This window comes from Ctenopharyngodon idella, chromosome 1, assembly GCF_019924925.1.
Source record: "Ctenopharyngodon idella isolate HZGC_01 chromosome 1, HZGC01, whole genome shotgun sequence".
In the NCBI taxonomy this organism is placed as follows: Eukaryota; Metazoa; Chordata; class Actinopteri; order Cypriniformes; family Xenocyprididae; genus Ctenopharyngodon; species Ctenopharyngodon idella.
This window is the reverse complement of record NC_067220.1, coordinates 25104613-25128147: the sequence shown is the minus strand read 5'-3', so window position 1 is coordinate 25128147 and position 23535 is coordinate 25104613. Positions and strand designations below refer to the sequence as shown.

Sequence of the window (23535 nt, the reverse complement as noted above, 5' to 3'; positions counted from 1 at the left end):
TGCGCTTAATAAGTAAATAGCCAATATTCTATTAATATGCATGTTCACTTTCCAATTAAAATTTCATTATAATTTAGTCACCCCCGTGTCATCTAAGATGTTTATGTATTTCTTTCCTTAGTCGAAAAGAAATTAAGGTTTTTGAGGAAAACATTAGAGGATTTTTCTCCATATAGTGGACTTCAATGGTCTCCAAACGGTTGAAGGTAAAATTACAGTTTTGGTGGAGCTTCAAAGGGCTTTAAACCATACCAGATGAGGAATAAGGGTCTTATCTAGTGAAATGATCGGTCATTTTCTAAAAATGTTTTAAATGTATATGCTTTATATAAACAAATGATCGCCTTCAAGTAGTTCCGCCAAAACCTCACTTGCGTATTCTTCTAAAAGCTTACGCTGTATGTCCTACACCTTCCCTATTTAACTTACGGAACGAACGTGGTGCCAGGACATGGACATGGACATCTTAGATGACATGGGGGTGAATAAATTATCAGGAAATTTTAATTTAAAAGTGGACTAATCCTTTAATAAACAACTAGTTAAAAGACCCTAAAATAAAGTGTTACCATAAATTCATTTTTATTGCAAATTGTGTCATTCTTGTGTTGATAATCAGAGGCTTTACAAGCTCGCCCGAATCTCACTAAATCCTTTAGATTGGTCAGATGACAAACTTCCTCCAATTTATAAATTTCTAATTCAGTCAACAATCTTCCATGATTGTTCTTTATTGTCAAGGTGAGATTCCTTGCCTGGTGCCCCAAAACATAGGAAGGAATCATCTTAACACTCTCACACTCACCTTAGGTGATGTGTGACCAAAAACTCAATATTAATATTAATACTAAATATTAATATTAATATTTAAGACCATAAATCACTACATTTGTGGTGCCCTCGTGTGAGGCTAATCCAAAATCACTACACTGAATTAGAGTTGTCAAAAGTACCGACGTCGGTACTAAAATTTTAAAAACGTGACGCTTTGAGTGCTATTGAGCATATTCATGAACACCTCTGACTGACCATTGTGTTCACGGCTCATCGGATATGTCTGTGATTGGCTGTAATGATCAGTGCTGTAAAAACATTGTAAATAATCATCAATGACACAAGAGTGTTTGAAAGCAGGCATCTATTGCAGACCAGTCCACTGATAGACGCCTGCTTTCAAACGCTCCCACTCCCGCTTTCAAAACGCTTTCAAATTCAAACACTTCTGTATGCTTTCAAACACTGCCATGCATTGATCATTGTAGCTAATCACAGACATATCCGAGGAGCGCGTAAACACAATGGCCAAAGAGAGGTGTTTACGAATCCACTCAATAGCACTCAAAGCATCACATTTTTTAAATTTCAGTACCGATTGGTACCGAAGTTGGTACTTTTGACAACTCTACACTGAATTAAGTTCTTTGTTTCAGTACCCTCAGTTGATGATTGTGTACAAACAGTTGAGAAACTTAAGATACTTAAGAGATTTTAGTTCATGCCCAATTCCAGATTAAAGTTCCTCATCAATCTCAGAGACTACTTAGCCCAATACAGAATGGAAATTACCGATGTGAGAATTGTGTGCAGTGTACTTCAAAACATTATTTTTTTTTTTTTGTCATCTGAGAACTGGTAAAAAAAAAACTGTTATTACTTGTGCATGTCCACGTGTTTAATGTGTCACAATGTGGTCAAGAAACGCAATGATTGGTGTTAGATTTTAAATTGGATCGCTTTGTAATTTTCTGTTTGTGTATGCCTGATGAAGGTCATGGGACTGAAATGCTGTTCTTAATAAAACATTTTGATATTTTTGTAAGTACAGATAGTGTGCGGGATTTTCTTGTTTTTTTTTTAAAATAATTTTTGGCTATCTCTTTGTCCTTGCGGGCTGATGGCTTCAACAGAAGCAAATACCATAGATTAACAACCTCATAGCTCACAGTAGTTGCTGTGTAACAACCTCATAGCTCACAGTATGGCTGTGTTTTTAAAGGCTTATAAGTTGTCATTAAAAATCAATTTTCCTATGGAGAAAAGTTTTTACTTCCGGAACCCAACTGTTGCACTCTCCCCTCTGATTCCCGGTCAAGTTTACCGCTTACCACTGTGTGCGGTTAAAACTGTATGTTTGCTTGTTGATGCATTTTTCACTTCTTCTCATAGGCACTGTCTGCTCTGGAAGATTTGGAAAAAACCAAAGAGGAGCTGAAGTCTGTGATGTCTGCTCCAGTGTGTGGTGCGGCGGAAAACGAACATGACGAGCATGATGAGAACAGTGCAGAAGCTAGTGCTGAGCTGTCTAATGATGGAGTTGCTCATCAGCGAAGTGAGGAGGAACGGCTCACAGAAACCCACAAAAATGAACGTGTCAAAAAGCAGCTACAGGTGAGACAATGTGCTAACATTTTTTTTTTTTTTTTTTGTGGTATGAAAAATAGGGGTGTACGATATATTGAAATGTCTATATTATTGACTGATAAAGTCTTCAAATGTAATATCGACAGTGGTGGACAGCAACAAAGTATTTTCACTTTGTTACTGTACTTAAGTATTTCAAGTATCTGTACTTTATCGGAGTATTTTTATTTTAGGAAATTTTTAATTTTACTTCATTAAATTCTAAAGCATAATATCATAGTTTTAACCATTACATTTCATAAAACATATCGTTTTCTCGTTATTTTTAACTGAAGAAATTGTCACCCACTCCGAGACACAATGGCAGTGTACGATTCATGAACAAGCTGAATTTTTTTCAATGAACCTGCTAAATCGGTTTCAAATCCAACTGAACGATTAATTTGTGAATTGGGCCAATCCGATTGCATCTGTTCTCAAGTCAACAGGTATGTACGACTTAACCCTCTGGAGTCTGAGGCTGATTTGGGGCCCTGGAGAAGTTTTGACATGCCCTGACATTTGTGCTTTTTCAGTTGTTCATAAACATATTAATGGAAAAGGTGTCATTACACTGTATTCAGCACGAACTAGGCTACCATAATATGTGAGGAACATGTATGTACATGTTTGTATTTTTGAAGGAATAACGTTTATGCGTGGTTATTGAAAAAACAAAAAACTGAAATAAGGCCAATAAACAAATATTAAATATGTGTTCACAAGACTTCTGGGTATTGGAGGTTGTAGACTAGAATTTTTGCTTCAAAATTATGTAAAAATTATCCTGCCTACTCGTTCATATAAAACAATATATTGATTTAAATTTTGTAAGACACTTTTTGTCAAGACACAGAATGCATGGAGGTGTGAATCTTCATGAATAATGCTGTGATTCACACCTGAGAAGACAAAGACCCACATAATGAGCCGCATAATGACCCGCATAATGAGCCTAACCTAACAATCAGATAGGCTATGTGAAAAAACCCTCTGTGAGCATGCTGATAACAGGATCATATCGGCTGTATTAACGTTAGGCTGCAAGTATGAATTGAAAACACAGTATCCAGCGCTCATAGTGATGACAATAAATATTGAATAAATATTACTTCTCTGTATAGAAAATTGACATAAACATATGAGAATCCATCAATATTTCTCCAAATGTGCATGCTTTTAAGCTAAAAGCCCTGATGGATGTTGTTTTGTCAAAGATAACGACTCCGTTTTTCATATTCATAACTCCTGACGCATAGGCTATTAACAAATTATGGTCACTATAAGAGTAAAACAGAGGTCAAAATGTGAAGCTTGAGTCTTAGATCTTTTTAATGATGTATAGTTTGTCAACTGCACATTAACATTTAGGCTATATAATATAATGAATGTAATAGCCTATATGAAATGCCATAGAGGTAACATGAATGTTCAGACACTTTGCATCACAGAAATACATTATATTTCAACGTATATTAAAATAGAAAACCATTATTTGGTTTGAGACTTGAGACTTCTTTTAAAAACATTATAATAGTAATGTGTCCAATCTTTTGACTGGTACTGTAATTTAAACTAGGCCTATACAAAATTTTCTTCACATGATGTGCAATAATACGTGCATGCATGAGATCACAAAAATCATGTTTTTTTTGGTCAAGAGTGGACATTAATACTGTTATCAGCATGATTACAGAAGGTTTTTTTCACATAGTCTACCTGACTGAAAGGGCTCATTATGCCGGTCTTTGTCTTCTCAGGTGTGAATCACAGCATTATTCATAAAGATTCATGCCTCCATGCATACTGTGTTTCTTGACAAAAAGTGTCTTACAAAATTTAAATGAATATATTGTTTTATATGAACGAGTAGGCAGGATAATTTTTACATAATTTTTGAAGCAAAAACTCTAGTCTACAACCTCCAATACCCAGAAGTCTACAAATTTTGTATTTATTTTTTGGCCTTATTTCAGTGACTTAAGTTTTTTTGTTTTTTTTTCAATAACCACGCATAAACGTTATTCCTTAATAGATACAAACATGTACATACATGTTCCTCACATATTGTGGTAGCCTAGTTCGTGCTGAATACAATGTAATGACACCTTTTCCATTAATATGTTTATGAACAACTGAAAGAAGCACAAATGTCAGGGCATGTCAAAACTTCTTCAGGGCCCCAAAAATCCACAGACCCCAGAGGGTTAAAATATAACGTATTTCTGTGATGCAAAGCGTCTGAACATTCATGTTACCTCTATGGCATTTCATATAGGCTTTTAGCTTAAAAGCATGCACATTTGGAGAAATATTGATGGATTCTCATATGTTTATGTCAATTTTCTATACAGAGGAGTAATATTTATTCAATATTTATTGTCATAACTATGAGCGCTGGATACTCCGATGTACTGTGTTTTCAATTCTTTAGACATATGTCTTATTTTTATGTGATTAGTATTCACTAAGTTACAGTTCATTTTCTGAGAACTATCAGATTGGACTTCGTTCAGAGGGAGACGACAGATCACGCATCATGTTAGTTTTCTTTATTTTGCAAAAAGCACACCATTTTGTTTTTACTCTGAGTGTACACAAATAAAAGAAAACATTCTATAGATTCAATTGATATATTACTTCTCTCTCTATGACAAAAAATGACAAAGTATTTTAAGTCTGTTTTGCTGCAATGTGGAAAAAAAATCCTGCAAAATTCCCGACTCCAGAGTGTTAAAGCAGAGCTGCACAGACAGATTGGTGTATGACATCAAAGTACCGCGAGAGAGTGATTATAGAGCATACGGCTCCATTTGCTTTCGAGGTACTTTGATGCCATAAACCGATCTGTCTGTGCAGCACTGCTTGAAGTCGAACACACCTAACAACTCACTGATTCAAATGATCTGGTAAGAGCGAGTCTCCAGTTAACAATTGACTGAATTCACAAGTCTGACTCAAAATGAGAGAGCATGGGAGATCCTCGGCGGTTGAGTGTGTATGCAACTGATGCCGCAAATTGTTTTTACTAATGCAGTAGGATGTATCATTGTAAATGAATTATTATTGTATATTATTTTGGATTTATTATTGTAAATGAAAATCATAATTAGGTCACGGCTGTCAGTTTTTGAGCTAAATCTGCTGTAAAAGGGAAAACTGTTTAAGCCCATTCTATGAAATGCTTGGATGTGTGGACATGTCCATAATTGTGTATTCCCATCTGAACGGGGTAGAAAACATTTCGGTTACTGTTGTAACCCTTGTTCCCTGATGGAGGGAACATTCAGCATTGCGTCGAACTGACACTAGGGGTCGCTCTTGGAGGATTCAACCTCCAAGCACCTCTTAGGAAACTAATAATTAGGTTGTGCTTTCCCACTGATCAGCCATCCACAGTGTTGTGACTGGCTGCTATTACAGCCACGTAACATCTTCAAGGTGGAGGCAGGTAGGTGTCTCTCCAGACCCTCTTGGAGGAAGGATAGCACTGACCCAATACCACATCTCCATAGGTCTTCTCCTCGGGAAGAGCATCAAGCGACAAAAAGGCACCAAAGCATACAGTCGGCTCTTTTAGGGGATGTGAGTGACCCTCAGAGACTTCAGTTCAGGACATGGCAGGCAAGTTGTGACATGCAGCAAGAGCAAATACCACCATGGTGGTTGATGTAAGCCACTGTCGCTGTGTTTTCTGTCCGGATCAACACATGCTTGCCCTGAATCAAAGGTCAAACCTCCTCAGGTCCAGAAGCACAGCCATTGCACAGTGCCAATGTAGTCAAGGACCTGTCCAGGACCCTGAAACTGCATGCCTGTTGCATACAGTACCCCAGCCTGTCTTGAAAGCATTTGTTGTCACAACAATATGCCTGGACACTTGTTCTAAGGAAACTCATGTCCATAGAAAAGCAAACTCTGTCCAAGGGCTGACTGTGCGACAACACACCACGTGTGATGGCCACACGTGTGTGTCATGGTGCCATGTCCATCTCGGGACTTGGGCGTGAAGCAAGTGGTGAAGCGGTCTCATATGCATTAATCCGAGTGGTGTTGCTGCAGCTAAGGATGTGATCGATATGACCACTTCGTTTACTGATAACAGTCAGATAAGTATGATTTGAACCATGCCAGTGCAATTCCACTAAAGCCAACATATTTTTCGAGTCCATTCAAAAGAATGTTGTGGTCGATAGTGTCAAAAGCAGCACTAAGATCCAGTAACACTAACAGAGAGATACAACCATGATCTGATAAGAGCAAATCATTTGTAACTCTAATGAGAGCAGTCTCAGTACTATGGTACAGTCTAAATCCTGACTGGAAATCCTCACAGATACCACTTCTTTCTAAAAAGGAACATAATTGTGATGATACTGCCTTTTCTAGTATTTTTGACAGAAAGTGTAGATTTGAGATCGGCCTGTAATCGACTAATTCTCTAGGATCAAGTTGTGTTTTTTTAATAAGAGGTTTAATAAGCTTAAAAGTTTTCGGTACATATCCTAGTGACAAAGGTGAATTAATTAAATTAAGAAGAGGATCTATGACCTCTGGAAGCATCTCTTTCAATAGCTTAGTCGGTATAGGGTCTAACATACATGTTGTTGATTTTGATGATTTAAAGAGTTTAGACAGTTCTTCCTCTCCTATAGCAACGAATGAATGGAATTTTCCCTCAGGGATACTACAGTGCACTGTCTGATGGGATACTGTAGTAGACAGTTGCATGGTTTTAATTTTCTCTCTAATATTATCAATCTCGCAAGTAAAGAAATACATAAAGTCATTACTGCTGTACTAATTGAAAATGTCAGAAGTTGAAGCTTTATTTTTCGTTAATTTAGCCACTGTATTAAATAAATACCTAGGGTATTTTCTTCTAAGAGATTAGAAAAATAAGCAGATCGAGCAGTTTTTAAGGCTTTTCTGTAGACAAAAATGCTTTCTTTCCACGAAATGTGAAAAACCTCTAGTTTTCTTTTCTTCCAGCTGCGCTCCAGTTTCTTTTTAAGGGCCCAAGTGTGCTCATTGTACCACAGTGTTGGACTATTTTCCTTAATCTTCTCTAAGCGCAAAGGAGCAACTGTATCTAATGTGCTGGAAAAAAGAGAGTCAATAGTTTCTGTTGTAACATTGAGTTCTTCTGAGATATCTGGTATGCTAAGGCGAACAGGGAGGAGAACGTGAGGAGGTGTGTAAGTTCACATCGATCCAGGCTCTGTTGCCATTGAACAATGCCTGGCCATTGTGGTAATGAGAGCCAATGAACCATGTTTGTGTGTGTGACCCAGGGAAAGAGGAAAATGCTCTTTTACTGACTGTGAGGTAGCCATCTGCCTGATGGCATTTGGCCAATGGAAAAAAAATTGCCCCATCCCTCTAGCGGGGATGAGGCTCGGCCCCAGTCCTGGGGTGAGCTGGTTGGCAGTCTAGGCGCTTGTGACGTGGTCAGAGTAACCTTCGCAGGGGCCACCCTTGGTGACAAGCAGGCGGGGCTTGTTGCCTCGGGGGTCCAGATGTAGAAGTTGATCTGAGCCGATGCAGGATGTGTTTGATGGCCTCTGTCTGTTTTTTTACTGTTGAGAACTGCTGGGCAATTTCTACTACAGTGTCGGCCGAAAAGGACACCTTGGGAGACGAGTGCAGAGAAAGGACACTCTCTCTCTGTCTTGCATCCCTGTCAGGTTCAGCCATAATTGGTGCTCCTGGACCACTAATATGGACGCCGCCCGACCCAGAGCCTGTGCCACCATCAGGATCATCTGGATCAGGACCGCTATCGTAGCTTGGTGGACTTGCAGGATTGTCATGGTATACAGGGTGGCCTGGCCAGCGGCACTGTAAGCCCTCACCACCAGGGATGAGATAAACTTACAGGCCTTAGACAGAAATCTCGGACGATTCCACCAAGTGGCAGTATTTTGCGGGCAGAAATGCACCGCAGTTGCTCTCCCCTCCTGGGGAACCTCAGAGTACCCCCGCGCCACCGCCTCCTCATTATCGAGTGTGCTGAGGACAGAGAAATTGGTTCATCATGTCCTGGAAGAAAAAGGTGCCTTTAATGAGCAATGCCATGATGGCCTCTTTAATACCCATATGTCCGGGGTGTGGCCAGCTATGCATATTTTGCTTGCCAATTTCATTGGCCTTTTCTGAATATGACAGATGTGATTGGGGCTCTCAAGAGCAACCCCTAGTGTCAGTTCGACACAATGTTGAATGTGACTGACAGAAGCAAATGAATGCCCATGCTTCTTCTCCACTGCTGTAGCAGTTTCAAATGATGTAAAACTAGTATTTTGCATAGCGTTCTTCTTAAAATGTTAATTTACTGCCCTCACTATGTGTAGGCAGACATAGCTATGCAGCAAGCTTAACACTCCTCCAAAAAAGACTTGAGACAGAACTGAATCCAAGAGCAATTTAATGGAAGCAGTGTAAAACTGCAAAAGACAATAGTAGAAGTATAAGTATAAGCAACTTCGAATAATAAATAGCACAGCATGCATAGCAATAGCGTAAACATTACAGGGCACACAGCTTACATTTCCCTTAGTATGCAAATGTTCACACAAGCTTCAAAATACATAACTGAAAGATTCTTGGCAATAAATACCCAGATTACAACATGAATCCAACAAGCTAAAGAGTTCTTGATAGTCTTGTATATACATGTACACTCATCTAACATTTCCAAATACAACACCATGATCTAACAAAACACCAAAAAACATTCATTTAAAAAACACTTACAGACAATGCCTTTTCCAAGAGATGGAGATTGGTATCGTCTGTGTGCATGCTCAAACATCTCACACAAAATGGCTGAACAGCACATGCTCTGCTTAAATATAGGCATGTCACCACTAGGGGTCGCTAAATTGCGAAACTAAAGCTGAGAACAGCATAGTTAACACATTTGCCCCCTACTCAGTAAAAGCACTTTTTACCCTTTAAGCAAGGGGAGTACAAACTTACGCCAACATGCCTTGGAGGAGGCCCACCCTACTTCTCCAGACAAACACGGGCATCAGTTCGTGGCACTGCTCTGGCTACAAGGGAGTGTACTGAATGACCAGCCTGCAGTGAAGGTCAAATACCACTCGACCTGAGCCACGATGGTGCAGGGCAGATAAAAACAGAGCTATAAGCGAAACACTCAAATAATACCTTGTTTTACAAGGGAGTGCTATCCACCTGACCCTGAGAAAGTTACAGGGTGAAGGCCTACCACAAAGACCTTGTCATGACAGAAATTATATCTGTAATCAGCCCTAGGGGAAAAGGGGGTGTTTCATGGAAAAGCCACCCACAATCAACCCTACGCTTGAACGTTAGTTCAGTGGGCTTAAGAGAGAGCCTAGCGAGGGCCTAACAGGAACTAGCTTCTAAAATGCAGGGCCACAGCAAAGAGCATACTATTCACAAAGTGAGCCAACTGCACCATTAGACAACTGCACCGGGGAGGCTTATCCAGTGGCCTACGACCTTAGTCGCTACCTAATCTGCCTCTACACCAACCTGCATTACGCCCCAATGCAGAAGGGGGCAGGCCTTGGCCAGATGACTCTCTATTGAGATGAGGCCAGCACTAGGGATGCCAATGGAAACCTACCCTCACATAATGAAGGGTGAGAGGCAGAAATGCTTAGCAGACCGCCTTCACTATCCCTAGTGCTTAGCCTAGGCCAGCTGTCAGGGTGACCCCGGTGAGGACCAGTCCACAAAGCATAGACCTACCTGGCGCTCCTCAGGAGACAAACTACTCTATCCTGAGGTGGCTATCAAAGTGGCCTGAAGAGGGCCAGCCTGCATCTGAGCAGTGGTCTCGAAACCACTCTCAACTAATAAAGAGAACACACAAAAGAGCGGTGGTCTCACCAGAGAACATATAATAAGCAAGACCAGCACACTCACCTAAGAAGACCCATTTTAATGGTACTTCTCTCTAAAATCATTCTAGCCAACCTACAGGGAACTTCAGGGCCCTAGTTACACTTTTTTTTTTTTTTTTTTTTTAGATGAAATAAAAAAAATTAAAATTTTAGATGAATGCCCACGAAAATCCTACACAGGGAACCGCGGTCTACAAAGAAATACATTAGTATTCCAATAGCTTAAAAGACCTGAGAACAGTTCCACCTGCGGCCACAGCGTGGCGACCTACCACCATGGAAAAACGTGGGCTCTACCACCCTTACAAGCCTGAAAGGGTCTTCTCACTGCCAACGGCAGACCATCAGAATCATGATTATACTCACCATCGGCCCAGCCACAGGCCTGATGTAAGAAGCTAAAGAAGAATGGAGAGGGTTTAGATCTTTTTAACCCTCAGAGAGAGGAGATCCATCAGCGATGCTGACCATGTTTCTGATGGATCACCTCCCTTAGATCTTCTAGAGTCTCGCCTCTTCTGCGACCTACTCCTCCATGGAGGGGGAGCATGAGATGCGACACTCTTTTTCTGGCCCTGTCTGTGGCCCTTGGGCCTAGACGGGCCAGCAGACTGCCTGTGTGAGGACTCAGACCTTGGTGATATACCGGACATAAATGCAGCAGAGCACGCCTTCGCTTCTATGAACTTTTCGATCACCGCCTCAACGGAGGTTCCAAAAAGCTCAGAGGGCGAAACCAAGGCATTGAGGAGAAAGGCCTTCTCCTTCTCCCTGATGTCAGCCAAGTTCAACCACAAATGGCGCTCTGTGTCCACCATTGCCAATATCGATTGTCCGATCGTGGCATCGGTCTGTTTGGTGGCCCAGAGCGCAAGATCTGTGGTGCGGCGCAGCTCCACGACCGCTTCAGGGGAGAGACCCTGCCCCTGGTCTAAGTCCCTCGGCAGGTCAGCCTGGTACACCTGCTACACAGCCATTGTGTGCAGAGCAACACCAGCCTTGCCTGCTGCCATGTATGCCCTGCAATTTAGATGTGTTGTCACCTTAAGAGGTCTAGATGACAGGGTTCGAGGCTTCAGTGTCGATATCCGGCCCAATACGAGATAGTTTGCAAATGTCTCGTCAATCAGTGGCATCAACACGTACCCATACTCTGCCAATCCCTCAACATTAGCCCGCTGATTTAGAAGGATTCATGCTGAATACGGGTTTTTCCATGCCTTCTCAACCTCAGTATGCAGGTCAGGAAGGAATGGAAGGCTCACTAGAGTTGGAGGTTTATGGCCAGAAAGAAACCGATCATCAAGCCGACTGTATGCAATCTCTCTCCTAACGCACTGCCATGGCAACTGTGAACTGCCGGCAGTGCAGTTCCATAACCTCCAGTAACTCAGCATACGTGGGGCAGGGTGGCTGAGAGGATTCAGTAAACTCAAACTCACCCTCTCTATCCACTTCAGCCATCTCCTGCTCGGCTAGAAGAGCACTGGCCACTGACCTGAGGATGCAGATGATTGCACATCCTCTCCTACCAGCTCTGCCTCGTGAGACGTCGAACCGCTGGAGAGGTCCACGCCCCTCTCAAACTGTTCGTCGAGCTCCATCTGGGAATCCCATGATCTGAGTCTCCGCAAGCGGGACCAGAACCACCAGATCCAGACGCTGAACTCTCTCCCCTTGAAAAGAGTGCCAGACAAGAACGGAGCGCTCTCAATGGAAAATGCTTGCAATTCACACAGGTAGTTCCCTCGAAAACTTCCTGTGCGTGCTCTTCCCCCAGACAGAGAACACACAGGTCACGTGTGTCATCTGGTGTCAGATAATGAGGACACGATCCACACGCTTAACAAACCTCCTAGTCAGTCTGGTTTTCTCTGTGCATTTCATTTTGCCAGTGAAAGTGCTTCAAACATGACAGTCCCAGAAGAAGATAAGACGATGACATATTATCTAGCCGCCCCTTATATACTGCCGGGTCGCACCGTTATGATGTCATGGGCTGTCACTGGTCAATATGATATTGCTGAGATTTGATAAGTGTTTCAGACACCGGTTCATGTAGAGGCATTCTCCTACGCTTTTGACGCAGTGCTAGTTCCCTTTCGAAAGGGAACTCATGATCACCATGCACTTGCATTAACTCCGCCCGCTCTGCTTCAGAAGGCTGGGGTTACTCGTGTTTTTTTTTTTTTTTCACCTTATTTCCCGGCTCACACTTTTATCATCCTAATTTTACAGTTTGCAAGTTACAAAACATACCCACAGTGCTGATTTACTCTGACCATGGCCGGGTGTTCTCCGATCAACTCGGGTATAACACTTAATGTTAAACAGACCCGAAGTAATTGTTTGGGACCCGACCCTCAGGTCCTCTATGAAGACCTCTAGTGCTGGCTACTTGAAAAATTCATAATAATTCATAATGATGTCAGACTGAGCTCTATCTGTGCATCTAGAACAGGGGTAGCAAACGTCGGTTCTGAATATCCACAGTCCTGCAGAGTTTTGCTCCAACCCTGATAAAAACTCACCTGCCTGTAGCTTTCTAGTAACCCCTCTGACCTTGATTAGCTTTTTCAGATGTGTTTGATTAGGGTTGGAGTAAAACTCTGCAGGACTGTAGCTCTCCAGGACCGATGTTTGCCAACCCTGGTCTAGAACATTATAACCGCCACCCCTCCACACACACACACACATATATTTTGATCAGTACAATGGAGTATATAAAACTGCAAAATAATAAACATTCATCGATCAGTACTTTTTACATTGAATACTTAAGTACATTAAATATCAAGTACTTTTGTACTTTTACTCAAGTAAAATTGAAAAAGACAACTTAATACTTCTACTGGACAATTTTTTTTTTTTTTTTTTTTAGTGTATCTGTAATTTTACTCAAGTTTTTGATTTGTGTACTGCACTGAATGTTGGCATCAGCTTGATTATACTGATATGAATTGCCAATTAAGATGAGTTAAATATGCCCCTGCAATAACTCACGTGTGCAAGGAGCGCTAGTGATAAGATCACATCAGCAGTGTGGTCATTCTTGAAGTCAACTTTTGCATGTATGGTGATTAGATTTTGGCCTTGAACGTGAATGCAATACCTGATTTGCAATACCTGTCAACAGAATAAATATAATCACAAACATGACAAATTAAAATAAAATAATTTTATATATACTGTATATTAATGTATAATATAATTTATTCAAAAAGATGATGAAAATAACTTTAATCAGATAAGCTCTAAAAGAATTTTAGAACTTTTAACTAAGGCTAAAGGCTTCATGTGTTGACCACCTACAAATGTTAAATCTTCAAAAAAAAAAAAAAAAAGTTTAGGTATCAACTGCATCTGTCTGGAAAAAAAGCAGCAATGATTGATTTTATTATTGTTGTTGTTATTACAAAGCTTTCATTGTACTCTCATTATAAAAAGATATTACAAAACATTATACAAATATTACTGTTTATTTAGTTCTAACAATGTTATTTGTAACAAGGGAAATGTATATTGCATCGGCCATTGGCAAAATGAGTTGAAAAATATTGGCATATTGGATATCGATATATAGAATATTGTGCATCCCTAATGAATGAGTACAAATTAAAAAGATTATATACCTGCAGTTTACACGTTGTCTTCATTACAGGCCTTGAGCTCAGAATTGGCCCAGGCCCGCGACGATTCCAAGAAGACCCAAAATGATGTTTTGCATGCAGAGAATGTGAAGGCCGGCCGGGATAAATACAAGACCCTACGCCAGATCCGCCAGGGCAACACCAAGCAGCGTATTGATGAGTTTGAGTCCATGTGAGGTCTATACCATCCCCCTTAATCACCCCACTCTCTACCCTGTAGCCCTAATGCCTTGATGGGTGGCTTACAAGCACAGCTTCTACTTACCCACCCATCTCCTGTAGACCAGTAATCCTTTACCTTTGACCCCTTCAGAGAGGTTTGAAGGACATGGCTGCCACTTCTTCAAGCTTTGCCAAAGCGCTCTCCGCCTGTGATCAGCCTTGTCAGGCTGTGTACACATATTGTGCTCCTCATAGCCTTACTTCAATATCGTCCAGTTAGGAACAAGTGGTGTATCCTTATGAGCTCTTAAATGATGATTTACTAAAATGTTTGAAAATATGTATTTTAGAAGAGCCTGAAATTAGTTGAAGTAAAGTGTATGAGTGTTTTTATGAAATAGCCATTTTTGTTTGTTTGTTTGCTTTTGTCTTTTTTTTTTTTTTTTTGGCAACAGTTGGGCAAGGGTCATGTCAACTTGGGAGTCAGCAGTGTCACATCCACATACCTAAAGAGCACACACAGCACCTTCCACACAGCAGCTCAGATGTCAAGTGACGAATTTAGGAACAAAGGCACCTGTCTTGTGAATGAATGTGAACCATACCAAAGGAAGGCTATCACTCTTGATAGCCAAGTGCATTTATCCATAATTACTGTGGATTTAGACAAGTCCTTCGTTGCTATAGTTTTATTTATTCAGTGCAAGACATTTGATTCAGGTTAAAAATCTGTAGCTTCGAGCTGACAATTTGATGGAGGCCCTGTGACACAATGCAAGAACTCTTTCATTGTGTCAGGATGAGTCATTTGATCTCTACAGGGGAACACCCAATGTTTCTTGTCCAGGCGCCATATCGATAGTTTTCCCTGCCTACAGGCTTACAAAGGCCAGGGCTGACAGGTGAAAAGACCGACAGATAATAGTTTGTTTTAGTAGATTTGTGATTGTAATGTAATTTGTGTTATTGTGGGGAAACAGCCTAAGGATATTAACATATGATAACATCAGTCCTGTTTCGGGATGGCTCGCTACCTCATTACTGTAAAACATGGTGACTGGTTAGTCAAACACTTGGTGTACTGTATGGCAGAGAGAGGCAAGTGTTGTAATTTTCTTCCTTTTGAGTTATCACCCAAATCATACTTTTCATAAAAAGTAACTAAGCAACACAATTAGTTACTTTTTTTAGGGAGTAACGCAATATTGTAATGCATTACTTTTAAAAGTAACTTTCCCCAACACTGCTTAATTCTTGGAATCTGATTATGTAATCCAGATGAACATGTAATCAGTTACTACCCAGCACTGATAAGGAATCTGACCATTGATTGGCCAGGGATTGCCCAATCATGTTCATGGAGAATTGTATTGGGAGTTTTCAAAAAAAAAAAAAAAAAAAAAAGTGCAAAAATAGAGAAGTGCAGTAATTTTGCTACAGGTTGGATATAATTTAAGGCACTATGGATTCACTTCTTTGGAATCTGCAAACGTGACTGAGGCTGGCCATCGTAAAACTCTGAAAGGTAATCAAGTCACTGGCTTTTGGCAATGATATATATGTGGACGTTGCCATCTGATACTTTAAGAAAATCTCTGGTCCAACAGCACTGGGATTTTTCACTGTTTGCATCATTCCGCTTGTCTGTGTTTACACATCCTAGATAGGCTATCAGTCTGTGCATTTGTAGTGGGTATTTTTCAGTAATCCTTTTGTTACACCAGTAGGTGGCGACAAGGCACTGTTGTTATGAGCGAGTCAGTTGGTTTTGAACTCCTCTTGGAAATTTTATTGTAGGTAGATGTCATCCTTCAATGATGCTTTGGCTGGTTGGGGGTGATATGAAATTGTGTTGTATTAAGCAGCCCAAGATATGTGTATGATACATACAACTTGAGTCTACAAAACACAACAAAAGACAACACAACATGACAACATGACAAAAATTGTCATTGTCTGATCCAACTCCAATGTGTTAATCGTGTCTCATAATGAAGCATATTTGTCTAGAACATCCCATGTTTAACTTTTTTCCCCATTCTTTTTCTTGATGAGACTTCATTCAATTTGTTCTGTACCCAGAACTTTTTTTTTTTACGTCCACCTTTTCAAAATTCTTGGTCTTGGTTCTGTTGACTCCTCTAGTCTTTTACCACACCATATTTTATCTGCTAGCGTATGTGTGCTGTATTGCAGTAGAACCCCTCTAATACTCAGTACTCAGGACCTGAACTCCTTTTCTTCCACCTTTTCAAAATTCTTGGTCTTGGTTCTGTTGACTCCTCTAGTCTTTTACCAAACCATATTTTATCTGCTAGCGTATGTGTGCTATATTGCAGTAGAACCCCTCTAATACTCCCCTCTAGACCTGCACTCCTTTTCTTCCACATTGTGCATGATAAAATATCTTTAGCATATCTGTTAAAAAAAAATGTAGTTGTGAAAGCAGGCCAAAAAAATTTCCTTTTTTAATTTTATTTTTTCCCCCTTTTTATGCAATGCCTTTGAAAGGCTTACCTTATTAAAAGTTATTCACAGGACTATTTTGGTTAATACCTGGGATTTTAATTTCCAAAGTCCTCACTGTTTATTTTTTGATGTTTTTATGCTAATAAAAATAGGTGAATGTTTGAATCATATCTTCATACCTGAATGTTCAGGAAATTTAAAAGCAGTTGTTTGGGAGCTTAAAGGGTTAGTTCACCCAAAAATTACTCACCCTCATGTCGTTCCACACCCGTAAGACCTTCATTCATCTTCTGAACACAAACTAAGATTTTTTTCATGAAATCCGAGAGGTATATGACTTGTCCATAGACAGCGATATAATCAACGCTTTCAAGGTCCAGAAAGGTACTAGAGACATCGATAAGTCAAGTTATCTTCATTTATATAGTGCTTTCCACAATACATATTGTTTCAAAGCAGCTTCACAGTGACAATAGGAAAATTATCGAGCTAAAGTTGGTTTTTGATTGAATCACTTCCGTTGTAAAAATTGTTAATTATCACTTTAGGGGCCGCTTAAATAACACCTTTCCTACTGAAAACCAAATACCTTTAATGCATTCTTGCCATTCATTTACGTGTTTAGTCTATAGGTTTGCGTGTTTGAGTGTGTATGTGCGCAGAAGCTTGGTCTTTTTAAAAAAAAAAAAAAGTGATATTATGTCTGGTCCACATAATACCGAAAAATTAGTTGTGTCCACAGATCTATGCAAACTGGAATAATTTTGATAACATTTTATCTATACATGGGGAAAGGAAAGGGAAGGAGGCCTTTGCAGAGGATAATTTAGTTTAAGTGTCAGGGCTGCGTTATCGTCATGTCTAGGCGCAGGTCCTTCATCTCATCTGGATACGGCCTGGATCTGGCAGGCTGCGGCAAACCTCGGGATAAACAGAGAGAGACTAATATTAGCGTAGACGCCATTCTTCTTATGATAGCGAGTACATCAGGTGTTATGGGAAGTGTTCCCGGTTCCAGCTGACCTAATCTATGCAGCCTAACAATTTACATGATTTGAATTATAGAAGTAGATAAAGTGTTATGTGTATGCAAGTTTAAACAGATGTGTTTTTAGTCTAGATTTAAACTGACAGAGTGTGTCTGCTTCCCGAACAGTGATAGGAAGACTGTTCCAAAGTTTAGGTACTAAATAGGAAAAGGATCTGCCACCTGCAGTTGATTTTGATATTCTAGGTATTATCAACTGGCCTGAATTCTGAGATCGCAATAGACGTGAAGGACTATAACACATTAAGAGCTCGCTCAGGTACTGGGGAGTTAAACCATTTAGTGCTTTGTAAGTAAGTAGCAAGATTTTAAAATCTATACGATGTTTAATAGGGAGCCAATGCAGTGTTGACAGAACAGAGCTAATATGGTCATACTTCCTGGTTCTAGTAAGAACTCTAGCTGCTGCGTTTTGGACCAGCTGTAGTTTGTTTAACAGGCGAGCGACACAAACACCCAGTAGAGCGTTACAGTCATCTAGCCTTGAGGTCATGAACGCATGAACTAACTGTTCCGCATTTGTCATTGAGAGCATATGTCGTAGTTTAGATATATTTTTAAGATGGAAGAACACGGTTTTACAGATGCTAGAAACATGGCTTTCAAATGAAAGATTGGTATCAAAGAGCACACCCAGGTTCCTAGTTGACGACGAAGACTTATCAGAGCAGCCATCAAGTGTTAGATAGTATTCTAGGTTATTACGTGAAGTTTTTGGTCCAAAAATTAGAATCTCTGTTTTTTTCTGAATTTAGTAGTAAGAAATTACTGGTCATCCAATTTTTTATATCAGCTATGCATTCCGTTAATTTTGTGAATTGGTAAGTTTCGTCAGGGCTCGAAGAAATATAGAGCTGAGTATCATCAGCATAACAGTGAAAATTAGTGTCATGCTTCCTAATGATATCTCCCAAGAGTAGCATGTACAGAGTGAAAAGCAACGGTCCTAGTACTGAGCCTTGCAGTCAATTAAGTAAGATTTGAACCATGCCAATGCAATTCCACTAATGCCAACATAATTTTCAAGTTCAAAAGAATATTGTAGTCGAAAAGCAGCACTGAGATACTAGTAACACTAATAGAGAGATACAACCATGATCTGATAAGAGCAAATCATTTGTAACTCTATCCTGACTGGAAATCCTCACAGATACCATTTCTTTCCAAGAAGGAACGTAGTTGTGATGATACTGCCTTTTCTAGTATTTTTTTACAGAAAAGGTAGATTCGAGATCAGCCTGTAATTAACTAATTCTCTAGGATCAAGTTGTGGTTTTTTAACAAGAGGTTTAATAATATCCAGCTTAAAAGTTTTTGGTTCTAGTGATAAAGATGAATTAACAATATTAAGAAGAGGATCTATGGCCTCTGGAAGCATCTCTTTCAATAGCTTAGTCGGTATAGGGTCTAACATACATGTTGTTGATTTTGATGATTTAACAATTCTTCCTGTCCTTAAGCAACGAATGAATGAAATTTTTCCTCAGGGACACTACAGTGCACTGTCTGATGCGATACTGTAGTAGATGGTTGCATGGTTATAATTTTCTCTCTAATATTGTCAATCTTGCAAGTAAAGAAGTTCATAAAGTCATTACTGCTGTGCTGTTTGGAGACATCAGAAGTTGAAGATCTAGTTCTTGTAAATTTAGCCATTGTATCAAATAAATACCTAGGTTTGTGTTTATTTTCTTCTAAAAGATATGAGAAATAAGCAGATCTAGCAGTTTTTAAGGCCTTTCTGTACTCAATCATTCTATCTCTCCACGAATTGCGAAAAACTTATAGTTTTGTTTTCTTCCAGCTGCTCTCCATTTTTCTGGCAGCTCTCTTAAGGGCCTGATTGTGCTCGTTGTACCATGGCGTTGGATTAGTTTCGTTAATCTTCTTTAAGCGCAGAGGAGCAACTGAGTCTAATGTGCTGGAAAAGACATAATCAGTAGTTTCTGTTGCAACATCGAGGTCTTCTAAGCTATCTGGTATTCTAAGGCAATGAAACTGATCAGGAAGATTATTTATAAAGCAATCTTTAGTGGTAGAAGTGATGGTTCTACCATATTTGTGGCAGGGTGGCGTTTTTGCAGCCTTGGCTAAATGTAGTATACACAAGACTAAATAATGATCTGCTGCAGAATTTCAACGGCATCAATATCGATTCCATGTGACAATATTAGATCTAAAGCATGATTACGACAATGAGTGGGTCCTGACACGTGTTGTCTAACTCCAATAGAGTTTAGAATGTCTATAAATGCCATTCCCAATGCATCTTTTTCATTATCTACATGGATATTAAAATCACCAACAACAAGGACTTTATCCGCAGCTAGTACTAGCTCCTATAGAAAATCAGCAAATTATTTGATAAGTATGGTGTCTATGATCGTAACCTTGAGGGCTAGACTCATTTAAAGTAATGTAATCATCTGGTTTTAGCCAGGTTTCTGTCAAACACAGCAAATCTAGATTATTGTCTGTGATAATATCATTTACAATAAGTGCTTTTGAAGAAAAGGATCTAATATTCAGCAACCCAAGCTTTATCATTTGTTTATCAGTATTATTTCTGTTTTTTATTTCTTGAACATCAATAAAATTTTTACCCTTAAATGGGTTTGGAAGTTTTTTGTATTCACTAATTTGGGGTACAGATACAGTGTCTCTATGTGATAATATCTAGGTGAAAGAGTTTCTATGTGTTGGGAATTATCAGACTTCTGTGACGTGAGACAGCTACTGGCGAAGTCGAACATCATTTGTGCCAACATGAATAATAATCTTAGAGAATTTACGATTAGCATTAGCCAGCACTTTTAAATTTGCTTTGATATCAGGTGCTCTGGCTCCCGGCAAACATGTGACTATGGTGGCTGGTGTCTCTATTTTCACGTTCCGTGTAATAGAATCGCCAATAACTAGGACACTTTCAACAGGATTCTCAGTGGGTAGGTCACTGAGTGGGGAGTTTGATGTTCTAATCGGAACGGAAGAGTGGTGTTTTTTCCCACGACTAGGCCGCCTCACAGTCACCCAGTTGCCCTGCTGAACGGGCTCTACAGCTGGAACCGAACAATGTACAGAGTTTACTAAGCTAGTCACATCCAACACAGTATCTAAAGCCCTTGCATTCTTACTATCCTCAATGAAAGTTTGGATGCGTGTCTCTAATTCTGAGATTCTCTCTGTCAGCCTGACTATCTCCCTGAATTTATCACGTGTAAAACTCATCGCTGACAGAGAGAGCTATACTATGCATGTGACAGGCAGTGCAAGTAACAACAAAAGGAGAGGATGACATGACTCACCATGTTTGTAGAGTGATCCGACTTACCACAGTTGTTTGATGGACTTGAGTCGAAAAAGGAGCGTGCGAGAGAAAAGGACGGTACGTTCATTGCTTCATAAAATTAAGGTTGAACCACTGCAGTCATGTCGACTTTTTTAACAATGTCTTTAATACCTCTCTGGACCTTGAAAGTGTTGATTATATTGCTGTCTATGGACAAGTCATATACCTCTCGGATTTCATCAAAAATATCTTAATTTGTGTTCCGAAGATGAACGAAGGTCTTACGGGTGTGGAACAACATGAGGGTGAGTAATTAATGACAGAATTTTCATTTCTGGGTGAACTAACCCTTTAATGAAGTGGAGGCGAAGTTCTGCTGTTTCGCAAGGCAGGTGTCCATGGCCATAGCAAGATAAATAATGTGCTTCCATTTTTTTTTTTTTCTTTAAGCTTTTTGAAACTGAACCACCAGCATTTGTATTTATTAAAAAGGGGATAAAACACCACTTTAAGGTCACAATGCATATTTGTTAGGTTTTTTTTTTTTTTTTTTTTTTTTTGCTTGCTTTGTTCATATAGCTTTCTGTTACATAGAAATAACACATTGGAACAATGCCTATTACCTAAATATTTGGTTGAAAATAAAGATTAAATATTTATTTTCCGCTTATTTTTGTGCCATTTATCTTTTGTTTTTCCTGTTTAGGTAATTCCAGTCTGGACTAAACATCATTAAATACAGTATTTCTACCAAAATAATCATTGTACAATTTATATTTTTGTATTCAAAAAAGGAAAGACCTAAAGGGAATGTGTGAATAAAATTTTGCATATTTGTAGAAGCACATGGAGCAATTGAGTTTTGATGCATACATTGCATAATGTGTCCTAGGGTCTGTTAAAAGACTGACTCATATAGATCCTCAGTAATGGCATAGTGAGTGAAAAAGATGCAAATCCGGTTAAGATTATTTTAAAGGTGTTTCCTGATATTAAGCAGATTTAAACACAATAATGATAACCCTAAGTCAAATAAAAGGACAATAAGGTTCATAAGAAATGGGCAAATTAAGTTTTTCTTTGTAGCTTTTTTTTTTTTTTTTGCTAAAAAATATGCATATTTGGAGACAAACACAAAATTTGTAGCATTATTGAACAAGTCAAATATTTACCACCAGCATAACTCTTTATAATAAACTATGCTTTGAAAAACTAAAGCATCATTGGCAGTGGCAAAAAATGATAATGTTACCTAACTCACTGCTTCTTTTGGTCCTTAAGCATAAAGCCAACTGACCTCAATGCGCAAGACCGATAAGAGTCTGACCCTGCTTTTCAATGTGCATACTATCAATCGTAAATAAAATGTGAGATTAAATTAACCGTCTCAGTTAAATTAAGTTTATTATGCTGAAAAGACTATGCCTGTCCCAGAGTTTTTGGTTTAGTTTATTTGCACAAATATAAATATAATAAAAAAAAAATAAAATAAATAAATTTAAAAAATGCAATCCATATACTGTGCAGGGAGAGGCAGAAAACCCAAAAGGCTTATTTAAAGCCTCCACCTAGACAACAACAAAAATAAACTAAATGTGAAATTAAAGGGGAAAAAAACTAAATTATAAATATATAAATGTATACAACTGCAACAAGTTAATTACAACATGTGAATATATATATATATATATATATATATATATATATATATACATATATATATATATACACACTCCAAAAAACAAACCATATAGGGTGCATAAAATACTTAAAACATCGATAAACAAACAAACAAAACAGTTACAAAGCAGAAATAAAATGATTCTTTATACATCTTTTATAACATATTAAAGAAGAACATTTTTCTGCTAGATGGGATAAACCGTTCCATAATTTAATACCCCTAAATCTTACAGAGTATTGACCTCTACAATTGAGAATTTAAGGAAGATGAAAATTTGAAAATTGACAAGTTAAGTGACAGTGAACCTGTGAATTTACTTTAAAGTACATCTTAAATTGCTCTGGAATGTTACCTTCTCCTGAATACATCTTATAAATTAAAAAACAAATTTGAGAAACATCATAAATGGTAAGAACCTGAAGTTTCTGAAATAGAGAAGCAGATGAAGTATATGCATTTGATCGGGTTGCAGTCCTAACAAAACGTTTCTGAAGGATAAAGATTTTTTTGAAGAGTACTAGGAAAAGTGCTCGCCCAAACTATATTACAATATGAAAGATATGGATAAATTAAACAATAGTAAAGAGTAAGAAGACACTCTGTAGTAACAAGATAAATTATAATGGTAGATTTATGTATTTTTCTGCTCACGTAGTCAGCTTGTTCCCTCCAACTCAGATTCTCGTCAACAAAAACTCCCAAGAATTTTGCAGTTGACATTTGAGGCACCTCAATAGACTCAGTTGTAATTTTTCATAAATCCTTAGGGTATAATTTTTTACCACTAAAAATAATAAAGTTTTAAAAAGATTTTTTTAAATTTAAAGATAATTTATTTAAATTTAACCAGTTAGCATAAGTGATTAGACCATCATTTACATTCTTAATCAATAAATTAAAATTTGGCAACATCTGCAAACATTATTGGATTAAGA

At 38.8% G+C, this 23535-nt stretch overlaps 1 protein-coding gene across 5 annotated transcripts in view; it reads left to right on the top strand.

Annotated features, from left to right (window-relative positions):
• LOC127514079 (radixin) overlaps window positions 1-21586 on the top strand; it is a 310901-nt gene extending 289315 nt beyond the window's left edge. For all 5 annotated transcript variants that reach the window (XM_051896477.1, XM_051896486.1, XM_051896467.1 and 2 more), the window contains 2 exons: window positions 2167-2388; window positions 13960-21586. In XM_051896477.1, the coding sequence (XP_051752437.1) occupies window positions 2167-2388; window positions 13960-14124 (387 nt within the window). In that variant the 3' untranslated portion in view covers window positions 14125-21586. The remainder of the gene's footprint in view (window positions 1-2166; window positions 2389-13959) is intronic.
• Window positions 21587-23535: the final 1949 nt, after the last annotated feature.